Genomic DNA, 14,587 nt, shown 5'->3' with positions numbered 1-14,587 from the left:
TTCTTATTCAGGATCTTCTGAATAACAATTATCCCTGACTATTTTAAACTTACTAAGTATTCAGGTTACAGTTCCAGGCCATAGAATTATCCATCATAGCATTGTAAAACAACCATGACCTTTACCCATGTTTACACTCTGTAGACAGCTGAGTTATTGCAATAACTCCATAGTCTACACCAACCGCACCCGTTTCCCCCCCACCACCACCACCACAGGACATTTAATTTACTGACTTGCTGTATGATTCTTAGATATATACTGATTGCTTTGAAGAACTAATTGCTTCAAGATCCCTATCAACATCTAATAAAAGCTCCAAAATCATGCAAACTTTGGTCATCGTGAAATATGAATGATTCTGCCACTGTTCCTTGGTGTGAAAATTAATTAGACTATAAAAGCATTCTGTGCAAAAAAGGCGAACAGAAACTCTCCTTTACCCTATAGGTGTTGTCCAAGAAGAAAGAATTCAGTACTTAATCTATAGTATACAATGATGCTTTATTTTTGTCATTGTGAAAATTGAACATCCGTTAGCCAAGCTTTATATGTGCAGGATGTAATTTCAAAACTTGTAGTTGACACAAGATTTTGAAATATAATAGAGTCATCCAGCATGGCAACAGACCCTTCAGTCCAACTTCTCCATGACAACCAGTTTTCAAACAAAACTAGTCCCATTTGCCTGCATTTGGCTCATATCCATGTAAACCTTTCCTATTCATGTACCTGTCCAAATGTCTTTTAAATGTTGTATCTGTACCTGCCTCTACCACCTCCTCTCAGATCATTCCTTATACACACCACCCTCCGTACAGAAGACGTTGTCCCTCTGGTCCCTTTTAAATTTTTCCTCTCTCATCTTAAAGCTGTGCTATCTAGTTTTGAACTGCCTGATTCTAGAGAAAAGACCTCTGCTATTCACCTTACCTATGCTCTCATGAATATATAAACCTCTGTAAGGTCACCCTTCAACCTCCTACACTCCAGGGGGAAAAAAACAGCTCAGCCTAACCAGCCTGTCCTTATAACTCAAACTCTCCAATCCTGGTAACATTCTTTAGGAAGGATAACGATGAACTTCAAGAGGACATGGAATGGATAAACATCAGATGAACTTTAATATAAAGAAGTGTGAAATGGTACATGTTGTTAGGACGAACAAGACAAGGTCATATAAAATAAAGGGAACAAGTCTAATGTTGCGCTAACAGAAATACCTTGGAGTATGTGTGTTCAAATTGTGAAAAGGATAGAAAGGGTTGAGAAAGTTGTTAAAAAGACTTATGAATCCTGTGCTTTTTAAATAGAGTACAAACTATAGGAAGTTACAGCTCTTCCATAAAACTCTGATTCAGCTTCAGCTAGAGTGATTACTGTGTCCAATTCTAGGTAATGTACTTTTGGAATGATGTGAAATCATTAGAGAAGAGGTTGAATAGATTTGAGAATGTTTCTGAGACTGAGTAACTTCATTGTGATTGGAGAAGGTGGGGCTATTCTCCTGAAACAAAAGGTTGGAAGGACATTTGATGGCAGTTACATAAAAGTCAACTGTTCCCATTTGCCAAAAGGTCAAGAACCAGAGGAGACAGAATTATGGCGAAAAGAACCATTTGGGACACAGAATCTGTATTCTGAGTGGTTCAGATCTGGAATGCACTGCTGGTGGAATCTGTTACAGTGAATACTTTTACAAGGGAATTGGCTCAGGACCCAAAGAGAGAACATGTAGTGTTACAAAGGAGCAGGACGAGCTGAGTTGCTGTTGTAGAGAGTTAGCATTGACATAATGGGTTGAATAGTCTTCTTCTGAGTTGTAATCGTTTAATGATAGTTTGCTGTTTTCTTTATTCCCTTCAGTGGCCTTTTATGTAAAGTGAGTGCAGGCAATGAAAATGCATGGCTCACAACATATCACTTAGCTGCCTTGGGAAAGTTGGAACCTTGTCTTACTCCACTGGTTATTGCCTTTAGATCATGGGCTAAGGTAAGAAACTCATTATTTTGAAAGCATGAGTGGTTTGGTTGCTACACTAAATATATTTTATTTAATATTCTTATGGTAAACTTTTCATTTTCCAAGTTGAAATGAATACTTAGTTTATGTTGACCTTCCTTTTGATTTTTAGTCATTTGAATGCTCTACTTCAGAATGAGAATTTTCAGAGATCAGGCAAATTCTAACTTTTCTTCCCCTTCACAAATGGGAGATAATTGCATTATTTCCTTTAAATTCCTGACGTAGTTACAAAAAATGTGATTAAGTTGACAAAATTGTTGTTCATTGTTGAGAAATACATGATACTCTTATTTCGTAACCTTCCTGTAAAGCTGTTAAGATGTCTTTTTATTGGAGGACAACAAAACCAAGGAGGAAAAAAAGTAGTCAATGAGGATGAAGATGCAGTCAAGGGGACTGCAAGGGGACTTCAACAATTGAATAACATGGCAAACAGGTTTATGAAGAGAATTCCAAAATACAAGTTTGTAGAACGAATAAGTTGAAATGTAAAGGCGCACTGTTGTCAGGAGCAGGTTATACTTTTGCATCTAGAGAGAGGTGATTCTTGTTCAACAGTTTTGATGAAAGGATATGTATTAACATGATGTATGATGTTGGCAGTGTAACGTCCAAGAGATTGATTAACAATTAATTCTAGAAAATGTACAAACCCACTGCGCACGCACACACACCCTCCTCCTCTTCCTCCTCCTCCTTCCCCCCCGCGCCAAAACCTCCAATGCGGCCTGTCTAGGTTGATTGTAGGCCGATTGGATTGAATTTGTGTAGGCGAATCATTTCTAGCAGGATCTCGAGATGGTCTCACTCCACTGACAAAAAGCAGCTTTGTAGAACTAATTAGAATTACTCTTGGAAAGAATCATCTCAGGCTCAAAAGATAGACAGTACCATAATTATAACTGAATTTTTTTTTTAAACAAAGAAACTTTTGTTGTTTTCAGCTTTGTCACATTGATAGTCCAGATGAAGGAGGATTGCCACCCTATGCATTTGCTTTAATGGTAATCTACTTTCTGCAACAAAGGAAGGAATGCATTCTGCCTGTGTATCTGGGATTATGGGTAAGAGTTTTATTAAAAACAGTTCTTCCAATTTTCAGGTTGAGCAGCATCAGAGGAGAAGGGGAGTCGACATGTCAGGTCGGAACCTTTCAGCAGGACCTGCTGTGCTTTTTCCAGCTTGACACACTATCCATTCTCCATACATGCTGTCAGACTTGATGAGTTTCTTAGCAAATTATGATTCTCTATCATTAACTGGTACACTCTCCATGGCAATGGACCCATTTTTCAGAGCCCACTTGCTAACTAATCAGCACTTGCCTGTCATAGAGTATCAATGTTGTTTTTCCTTTGGTATTTCTCACAAATTATCCTAATGAGTGAAATATAAAAAGCTTTGGCAAAACATGTTTTTTATTATCAATATTGAGAACGTTTTGTATAAATGCAAGCACATTTGAGATGTGTAAAGGTTTACATACATTAATATTGTAACAAGCTTTGTGTTCTCTTCATCTACTAAAAAGATCAAAATGTATAGATTATAGCATAGACATAATTTGACATGTAGGCCCTTAAGCTCTCAACAGTTAACTATAATTAACATTAGCAAACTGCTTAAAATATTTCAGTTGCATTTATCTAAAATCAGCAAATATTGATTTATTTCTTTAAAATAGTTATATGGATATTGGCATCAGCATCGTCGAGTTAGTCAGTTTTGTCATCATCATTATTTCTGTGCTGCATGACTCTGTCAGTTATTTTTGTGCTTTCTTTATTAATATTTTCACGTTTTTCCACATTATAACATTCTCTCATTCTTTCATTTATATTTTATCTTTTGATCCTATGTTTAGTCAACAAGGAGGAAGAGAATCATCATCTGAATAGACACTGACAAATGTGCCCTGGATAGTTATGCCTCTGCCCAATAATGCACAACCTACGTAAAAAGACTTGAAATGCTGATCCAACAGCATGTTAACATTTGGCCATTCCATATTATGTGTATTCCTTTTGAAATATATAAACAAAATAATAATGCTATCTTAACTGCTTTTCTAAAACATTTTATTTTTTACAGATTGATGGTTTTACGGTGAATAACCTAGGCAACTTCAATCTTAAAAGTATAGAAAATAACAAGGTTATCTGGGAATTCAAACCTGTGAGTGGGGATTGTGGCAAATCAATTGAAGGAAAGGTATGTTTTCCTGTCTTGTGGGTGGATTTCATTTTTTCCCTTTAAACAGCCATAGTAATTGAATAGCTTTTCAATCACATTCCTTTGGTAGGTTCCACTTGTATTTGGACTAAGTCAAAAAAATTCTGTACCATTGGGGCAGCTGTGGGTTGAACTACTTCGGTTTTATGCACTGGAATTTTCACTGGCGGATTACGTTATTTGTATACGGATCAAAGAACCACTTTCACGGGAAGCTAAAGACTGGCCCAAAAGGAGAATTGCTGTGGAAGGTATAATAACAAAATCTGCAAGTGTAATAATCCATTCTTATCAAGTCTCGATGCTGTTAAGTTTTATCTGCCCACATCTATCCCCTCTGTAGTTAGGGTGGGTGTGAATTTGGTATTCTTTGGATGCCAATACCATGTTAATTTGAAGCTGTCTCTGCTTACATTAGGTTAACATTTACAGGTCAGTACATTATGTACAAAAGTGAATAAATTAGATGATATTTTTATCTTTGTTCTTCGGATCACGAAGCCCATCCAATGAAGGAATTATGGCACTTTTGCCATGTTGTCACCTCTCTCATTTGTGTTCCTGTCTTTCTTGGAATTCCATACAGAATGCCTCCAGTCATGTTTCTGCCCCTGCCAAAGTGTCAAAACGTCCGTTTATTGCAAGAGTATTTGAGTATAGAAGCAAAAACGTCATGCTGGAGTTGACTGGAGCCTTGATGAGACCTCACCTCGAGCATTGTATACAGTTTTGGTCTCTTTACCCAAGAAAGAATATATTTAACATGGAGAAGGTGCGATGAAGGTTCACCAGACTGATCCCTGGGATGTGGAATTATCTTATAAAAAGAGATTGAGCTGACATTTTATAGAATTTAAACCGATGAAAAGAGATTTCATTGAAGCGTACAATATTTTTATGGGGCTTGACAGTGTAGACACAAGAAAAAATGTTTCCCTTGTCTGGACGGTCCGGAGCTAGAGGAAACAGTCTCAGAATAAGAAGCAAGCTTTTCGGATTGAGATGAGGAATATTTTCACCAAAGAGGTGGTGAATCTTTAGAATTCTTTGAACTTTCACAGCCCTCTGACTTAGTCACCAAGTATATTCAAAACAGAGATTTCTAGATATTGAACATTTCAAGGGATGTGGGGTAGGTGAAACTGATGAAGGACTTTTGCCCAAAATGTTGATTTTCCTGCTCCTCAGATGCTGCATGACCTACTCTGCTTTTCCAGCACTACTCTAATTTTGACTCTAATCTCCAGCATCTGCAGTGCCCACTTTTGCCTAGGTGAAAAAGACCATGACCCATTATCTTGTTGAATGGTAGAGAAAGTTTTCGGGGCCAATTTGTTTACTCTTCCAAGTTCCTATGTCCCTACTTTGTTATCAGTGTTACAAATTACATCCTATGTCATTGTGACAAAGGTAATCTATTTCTCCTTGTGCTCTTCAATCTTTCTACATCCCTTGACATAGATGACCACACCATCTTCCTCAAGTCGTCGTCCTCTTCCTGGTGGGTCAGATTCCATTTCCATTCTAGATACAGGAGTAGGTTATTCAGCGCATCAAGCCTACATCACATTTTAATATGATCATAGCTAATTGAAAGCTATGTTCCAATAACTTCATTGATAATCTATCAATCTCTAGATTGTACTCAAAGAATGAGTTCACCTGCCCTCTGGGGTAGAGAAGCTCAAGGATCCACAGTCCTCTGAGCCAAACCAAATTCTCCTCTGTCCTCAATCCCCCTTATTTTTAAATTGTGTCCACTGGTTCGAGATTCTCCAACCAGGGGAAACATCATAAGAATGTATGAAATAGGAATAAGCAATTCAGCCTCTCGAGCCTGCTCCCCCATTGAACATGATCATGGCTGATCTTGTCTCAACCTCAATGTTGTCTTACTGTAATATTTTGTAGATTTCAATGAGATAATTTCTTATTCTTCAAAACTGCAGAGAATACAGACCCAATTTACTTAATCTCTCATCATATGACAGTGTCTCCATTTTGAGAACAAGTCGTTGTATTCCCAATGTGGAAATAATGTCTTTACCGGATAAGGAGATCATAAGTTCAGGTAGTACTCCAGCTCCTGTCTATCCAAGCTTCCCACCATTTCAGAAATATTTTGTGTATCTATTTCTCCTATTAAGGTGGATGACCTCACATTTTAACACATTTTGTTCCATCTGCCATCTTCTTGCCCACTCGCTAAGTCTGTTAAAATACTCCTGAAACCTCTATACATCTTTCTCACAGCACATGTTCCTGCTTAGCTTTGTATCGTCTGCAAATGTGGAAATGTTTATCCAATTCATTAATATATATTGTGAACAGCTGGGCCCCAAGTGCTAAACCATGTGGTTACCTACTAGTTGCAGCCCATCAATGTGAGAATGATCTATTTATTCTTTTTGTTTTCTGTCTGTTAACCAATCATTAATCCTGGCCAGTATATTACCTCCAATCCCATATGCTTTAATTTTCAAATTCACCTAGTGTGGGAGATCTTACCAAAAGCCTTCTGAAAATCCAAATATGCTACATCTATTCACAGTCCTTTCTCAAATTTTTTAGTAGTATCCTCAAAAAACCTCCAAGTTCATCAAATACAATTTCCATTCACAAATCCATACAGGCCATGCCTAACATCGTCAAATTGATAAGAGGACTCAGGAATTCCAGTTACAATTCTTTATTTCATATGTATATACAGAGAGAAAGCCACAATACCTTGAAGTATGAAACACACTCTGATGGTTTACAGAACCTTCTAGTTTATGCAGATTAGAGCAGATTTATAACAATTCCCACACTTCAGCACCCATATGTCTCACATTATCTTTGTTTTCCCAATAGTCTTTGATAAGCATCATCTGTTCTTTATCCAAGGCCTCTGAAAGTGTAGCTTCTGTGCAACTAGCCTTGACAGTCTGAATGTTTTGTTTGTTATTCCTTTATGTACATCTGTGGTTCCCACATGCCTTACACTTAGTAATAATCAAAACTAGTAAGGCTTTATCCCTTAACTAACTGATACTGGATCAACCTCTTCAGTGCCCAATCAGATTATTTTATCCAGTGTTCATTTATCATATCCTTTATAATAGATTCTAGCATTTTTCCTGTGACTGATGCAAAGCCAACAGGTCTGTAATTCATTATTTTCTCTCTTGCTCATTTCTTAAATAGCAGGTGACATTTTCAAGCCTCCAATCTGCAAGGATCATTCTAAAATTTGTGGGGATTTTTATAAGTTGTTCACCAATGCATCGACCATCTCTCTAACCACCTTCAATGATCTGGAATGTAGACTATCAGATGCTGAGGAATTATCAACTTTCAGCCTCATTCCTTTTACCAGTACAATCTTCTTACTAAATACTAATTTCCTTCAGCTCTTCATTCTTACAAATCTTTTGGGTCTGTAATTCTAGAAGATTTCTTGTATCTTCCTCAGTAAAAATAAACTCACAGTAATTATCAAGGTTTCTGCTATTTCCCTGTTCTCACTATATGCTCTCCTGACTCTGCCTTTAATGGAGCAACATTCGTCTCAGCCAAACTTTTCCTTTTAACGTACCTGTAGAAGATGTTATGGTTCATTTTTCTGTTTATTAGCTAGACTGTTTTCATATTCTATTTTCTTAATCAGTTTCATAGTCTCCATTGGCAGTCTAAAGGCTTTTCAATCCTGAGATTTATTACTATTTCTGGCCTCTTCATATGTCCTTTTTATAAATCATATACAATCCTTAATTTCCTCTGTTTGCCACAATTGACTGGCCTTTTGAATTTTTGTACGTTGAAGAATCATAGTTGTTGTTAACTTTGCAATAAATTTGAACACTGGCCAACAATGTATCTTTCCAATTAACCCCAGCCTATTCAAACATAATGTAAAATCCTGTCACGTTGTGGTCACTACAACGTCTTTAACAAGATTGTTAATTAACCTTTTTGCATTATGTGATACCAGGTCTAAAATAATTTAGTCCACTCTAGTTAGCTCCTTAACACCCCATTCTAGAAAAATATCCGTAAGATATTCGAGAAACCCGTTTTATACCATCCCTCACACCGTCACTACCATTTAGTGGCCTATTAATAACTAAAACCAATCTGTTCACCCAAACAGATTCCGTACTGATCCATGGTCCTTACTTATCCCATCTTGTATCATCAAGACAACTCCATCTCCTCCTCCTTGTTTGTCGTTCTTAAATGTTGAATAGCTTTGAATATTCAGTTCACAGTGCTAGTCACCATGCAGCCATTGTTTGTTGTTTTATACTTAATTGTATAATCATTTACTTCTAATTGTGCATCAGATTTTTTTCTTTCTCCTATTTTTACCCAGCAGCTTTTCAACTTGGTTCCCAACTTTATTTCCTTTCCGTTTGTGTAACTCCTCAGGTTCCCATGATCCTGTCAAGCTAGGTTAAACCAAGTTCAACAGCGCTAGCAAATCACTCTGCAATGATATCAGTCCCACAAGTCCAACTATCTCTGCAGAAGGCCCTGAGCCTCACCCTGTCTTTATTCAGTGCCCGATTTGAGCTATCTCCCTAGGTGATGCTACCTGCCTTTCATAAAATCCTCACCTTGCCTGCTGCTCTCAAGCCAGGTTGTGACTTGCAGTGTCTTCTCTTTGTCAGTATCATTGGTCTTATCTACAAGGATCTATCCTTGGTGCTCTCAAAGTTCTCATTTCCATTCTGCCCCTTGATGATGACATCTGAAACACCACATGTATTGTCCCACGTATGCTGGCAACACCCACGTTCTCCTACTTAACCACCATTCTTGATTCATCCATTGTTGCTAAATTATCAAGCTGTTTATCTGCTAGCCAGTGCTGAATAAGCAGACATTTTCTCGAATTAAATATTGGCATGATTAAAACCATTGTTTTTGGTCCCCAATCCAAGGATTATTCCCTGTCTGTTAACTTTGTTTCACTATGGCAACAATCTGAATTTAAAATTAGACTTTCATTAGTAATATTCATAAAAGTCATTTTCTTAGGCACCCTTACATTTGTTACCAGATCTATTTATTTCTGCTGTCTTGGGCAATAGCAGACAATTAGTAAATTTGACATCCCACTGAACACAAGCTGAGCTTCTGATCCCATATCCACTTCTTAGCAGGTCAGCATGACTTTGCCTGTATAACAGCATTTATGTCTTAACCTGTCAATCTTAGAAATGTTTGTTCACCTCAATCTCACATATTAGAATATTCTCTTTGCCAGTCTGCCACCACATTACATAAACTCAGATCATCTAAACCTCTGTTTCCTATATTCTATCATGTCCCAGATTCTTAATATCATTGGTGTCCTTTATTGGATCTTCAAATAACTCATTTGAAATTCTATTCCTTGTGTTTAAATACTTCTCCTTTCTCCAACTTTGACCTCATACATTTCCTTTGGTTTTCCTCAATATCAGTGGCCATTCTTCCGTTGACCTAGGTCTCACCATTGCACATTTGTCCTTACACCTCTCCATTACCTACATTTGTTAAGTTATTCCTACACATTTACCTTTTAATAATGCTTCTGGTGATCTTTCATTATAACTCCATTTTTGTCTTGGCACCTGTATTTTTCTATAGAGACAAGTTGTGGTGCTGCTATGGGAGATGTGGCAGTGTTATATTGCAGCAGGTTAGGATGTATCAAACTTCAAGAATGTTGAAGTTGCTGTACCTATGTGGGCTCGTGATCAGTATGTTGTTGCACTGCTTTTTATGAAGCCTCTGTCCTGCCATTGTAGTCTTGTAATTTGTATAGCTGGTCCATAGGAGTTAGTGGAGATTCTCAAATTTGATCAGAGTTGATATTGGTGGTTCCATTGAACAATGTGTGGAGATGTGGGCTCTCTCTTAATTTTCCAGTTTGCAGTGTAGTGACACAAGACTTAAAAGAGAATTTTGTCTCCTATTCACCCAGTATAAAGTCTATTCACAACATTGGTTGACATTGCTTATGATGCAAAATTGTCGAAATATTTAGTCTATCGAGACCATATCTAGTATAGGATTAGATATTCTAGATAATGAAGATTTAGAGGATCACATTTTCCATTGATAGATCTATAATAATTTCATTATAATGGAGCCAACTGCTCTATTTGTTTCATCATCATTTTTGTGTATACAGTATTAGTATGCAAAAAATGTTTTACTTGCTTTGCTTTCAATTATTTCTGGTACCACAAAAAGTAACGCTTATTGGTGTTAGAAATGTTCTTGCTCTGAATTACTAAAACATCCATGGAGCTGACCCATAGACCAATTGTAAAATTCAATGAATAAGATGTTGTTTGCATTACAATTAAGTGACTGACTATCATTATCATGTCATTTTTCTCCAGATCCATACTCTGTAAAGAGAAATGTTACACGAACACTTAATAGCCAAATGGTATATGATTACATCATTCATTGTTTAAGAGCAACTTACAAGTATTTTGCATTGCCCAAGTATAATTCAGCAAAGTTGAAGAAAAAAGACAATGAAAATGAGAAAAATTATTCTAAAGGAGCATTGAATGTTGTGGCAAATCAACAAGAATTGCTTGAAATTTCTGCCTCAAAGTCACAGCCATGTAGTATAACATCAGCTTTCTCAGCATCGGTTTCTGATGAAGAATGCCCACAGTTGCATGATAATGCTATATATAAAGTTGGTGAAAATCTACCTTCTAAAGAATCCTGTGGCAACTTACAAACTGTACAAGAGTGTGAGACTGAGAGCTTCACAGAGGAAGAACTGATATCTGATTTACAGAAGATTGGAATTGCTGGCTATGAGTTGTATGAGGACGATCTAAATCAGCCAGATGGTGAATATAAACACAGTAGTCAGCTTCTAGAAAATTACAACGATGAGGAACTGTTTGATACATTTGGAGAGCCAAAAGATGATGCAGCCAGGACTGGTACAATATTAAAGGAAGGAAAATTCGAACAATTTACGGAGGCTGAAAATGAGACTTCTAGTGAAGATGAAATTCCTGTGAAGCATAAAAATTGTTATAGAGAGAACTTCTATTCTGAAAGTCTTTCAGATTCTGAGAGTTTTCTGAATCCTCAGAATACGGAAATTGATGATTTTTGTGTGGAGCACACCAGTCCCTTGAAGTCAAAATTAAATAATGAAGTTAGAGAAAGCTCTGACAGTGCAGATGAATTTCATAATTTCTCCAAAGAGGCAATGCAACAACACCTCAAAGGGACTCTGAGCAGAAACGAAGAGGGGGAAGATGAGGAGGAGGACGAGGATGATGAATCGGATCTGAATATCACTCAACGGATTCACCTGGACAGTCTTACAGCTGATGAAGAAATTGATAATATATACACTGAGTCTAGTGAGGAAGATAAAGATAATCAGTCTGATGAAGATGGGGTAATTGGTGAATTGCTCAACACCAATGGATGTAAGCCAATTAAATGCGGAGATCATGAAACTTCTCTGCTAGTTAGACAGACTGCTGAACATGAAACAACTATGCAGAGTAATCAAGAAATTCGGAATGAAATAAATAAGGAATTTGGAACAACTTTACCTGTATATGAATCACAGAGCAGTGATGACAATATGTTTTATATATTCAGTAGAGCTGTTTTTACAAAGGGAAAGGTAATACCATTTTTGTTCTGAAAATAATGCCATTACATGAATATTTTTGAATTTTGATCAGATAATTAAAACACTTACATAAACTTTCACAATTTGATTAAAGTTATTTGCAGTCAGCAACAGCATATTTGATTGCCTTAATAATGTACAGTGCTTAATGACTTTTTATTTAAAGAAACAGTCATCACTTCTCTTATATAGGCTTCCATAGTAGTATGCAGCTTGTGTAAGCGAGAAGGACACTTAAAATCTGATTGTCCAGAGGATTTCAAAAAAGTTGATCTTGATCCATTACCACTAATGACTCCAAGGTTTCTGAATGTCCTGGATCAGGTTACTGCCCAGTGTTTCTGTGAGTAAATACCTCATTTTAATTATCTTAAGCCATGTGTTTCAAGTCATATGCCTCTTTTTATAAAGTTGAAAACTGTTTAAACTAGAGCACAATTAATCATGAAACAAAAACTGGAATTGCTGGAGAAACTCAGCAGGTCTGGCAGCATTTATGGAGAGAGAAAAAGAGTTAACGTTTTTAGGTCCAGTGACCTTGCATTAGTTCTATATGCTTTTTCCTATGATCTAGGAGGCACGAATGGTTCGATCTTGTCATAGGACCTTTATTTTTTAATGGAATGTGTCTATGTTGAGAGTTGTTAAACATGATCTTAAAAGTCTGCTACTGCTTATTTGCTGTCATACCTTTTAATCTGTTTTCCCCAGTACATTTCATAAGCTTATAACTGCTTTTATTTAAATATATGACCCATGTTTTAGATACAAGTTTCTCACCCTTAAACAGAATGTGAATTTCATTATTATATAATGCTCAAGAGAATTTTTTACCATGAGCTCATAATTAACCCTGTCTCATTACCCAATAATATTTCTAAAGTAGCCCGATCCCTGATTGGTTCCACATTGTACTGTTCTAACAAGCTGTTCCAAATTACTCATTCTCAAAGCTATCTTTGCCAATTTGATTATTACAATATCTTTCTCACAAACCTGTGTTTTTTTTAAATTTATTTTCCCTACATTTTAGGTGCTGATGGCAGACCCATAGACTTATTTACGCTTGCTGTTTATCTCAGTTCAGTGTCAAATAGACTGCTACATGGCTGTGTCAATCTGCAGGGAGAAGGAGGCCACGAACTCCTTGCATACTTGAGGCTTGTGTTCCTTAAATTTGAGAGAGTGAAAGTGAAAGCTATATAAGGAAGAAAAGATGGAGATCTTTTCGAAAATGGACATGTAATAAAGTGGAACTGGGAAGTGTTTGTGGGCGGTACTCATAGGATCGTGGGAATCACTGAAGGTCTGTGGGATCTTGATGTGCATGTCCACTGGCCCTTTAAGGCAGTGGGACAGGTAGACAAAGTATTAGAGAAGGCATATGGGTTACTTACCTTTTATTAGTTCAGCATAGAGTTTAAGATCAGTGAGGTGATGGTGGAACCGTATAAAATGTTGGTTAGGCTACACCGAGAGTATTGTGCGTGGTTCTTGAATCCATATTAGAGGAGGGATGTGATTGCACTGGAGATGGGACATAGGAGATTTACCAGGATGTTAACGGGTCTGGAGAGTTTCAGTTCTGAAGAGAATTTGGAGAAACTGAGATTGATTTTCCTGGAGCAGGGGAGGCTGAGGGGAATATGATTGATATGCATACAGCTATGAGGGGCATAAACAGAGTCGATGGGAAGAAGCTATTCCCTTTTGTGAAAAGATCAGTGACAAAGGGGCACAGATTTGCAGTAAGGGGTAGGAGATATGAAGGAGGTGTGAAGAAAAAGAGTTTCACCTAGAGGTTGATGGAAATCTGGAACCAATGTGCCTGTAAGGCTGTTAGAGGCAGAAACGCTTATAACATTTAAGGAGGATCTAGATATGCACTTGTGATGCCAAAGCATACAAGACTATCGGCCAAGTGCTGGAAAATGAGATCAGATAGTTGGGTGGTTGTTTTTTTTTCTGTGCTGTAGACTTCTGACTGTATGGTGTGGACTGCAAGAGATACAGGTATGTGGCATGGATAATCATGCCTGCGATCAAGGGAGTAGACAGAATGTAGTAGATGATAAGATCCATGTGGTGACTGTTCTTACGGGTACGCAAACTTATATGGGGATAGCAACGTTTTAGACAAGATACAAAGCATTGAGTTCAGTGGAGAGTGGCTTATCTGATTTAAAACATCAAGGATGAGGTGTCATTCAGTACAAAGCTGAAGGGTTGACACATGTCTCGATGGAGCTGGGGGTGTGGGAAGCAGGGTGGCGGGATGGAAATCATAAGCATTTTAAAAAAGAGGAAATTGATTTGGTAAGTGATGCATTTGGAGAAACCATAGGAGTAGGGGAAGATTGAGTTCTGAATTTATGAGGAGAAAGTGAGGTCTGCAGACGCTGGAGATCAAAGCTGAAACTTTATTGCTGGAACAGCACAGCAGGTCAGGCAGCATCTAGGGAACAGAAGATTCGACGTTTCGGGCACATGCCCTTCTTCAGGAATGAGCAGAGAGTGTTCAGCAGGAGAAGATAAAAGGTAGAAGGCATCCTTGTAAGAGGATTCGCAGTAGGTTGAAATCTTCGAGGAGAAAGTGAGGTCTGCAGACGCTGGAGATCAAAGCTGAAACTTTATTGCTGGAACAGCACAGCAGGTCAGGCAGCATCCAGGGA

At 37.5% G+C, this 14,587-nt stretch overlaps 1 protein-coding gene across 7 annotated transcripts in view; it reads left to right on the top strand.

Annotated features, from left to right (window-relative positions):
* The window catches only part of LOC122561459 (terminal uridylyltransferase 7-like), a 90,997-nt gene that overhangs the window by 33,473 nt on the left and 42,937 nt on the right, over window positions 1–14,587 (top strand). For all 7 annotated transcript variants that reach the window (XM_043713220.1, XM_043713227.1, XM_043713205.1 and 4 more), the window contains 6 exons: window positions 1,867–1,993; window positions 2,971–3,090; window positions 4,118–4,237; window positions 4,329–4,509; window positions 10,636–11,906; window positions 12,108–12,258. In XM_043713220.1, coding sequence (XP_043569155.1) covers window positions 1,867–1,993; window positions 2,971–3,090; window positions 4,118–4,237; window positions 4,329–4,509; window positions 10,636–11,906; window positions 12,108–12,258 — 1,970 coding nt within the window. The remainder of the gene's footprint in view (window positions 1–1,866; window positions 1,994–2,970; window positions 3,091–4,117; window positions 4,238–4,328; window positions 4,510–10,635; window positions 11,907–12,107; window positions 12,259–14,587) is intronic.

This window comes from Chiloscyllium plagiosum, chromosome 2, assembly GCF_004010195.1.
Source record: "Chiloscyllium plagiosum isolate BGI_BamShark_2017 chromosome 2, ASM401019v2, whole genome shotgun sequence".
Taxonomy (NCBI): Eukaryota; Metazoa; Chordata; class Chondrichthyes; order Orectolobiformes; family Hemiscylliidae; genus Chiloscyllium; species Chiloscyllium plagiosum.
This window is presented reverse-complemented; position numbering and strand designations above follow the sequence as displayed.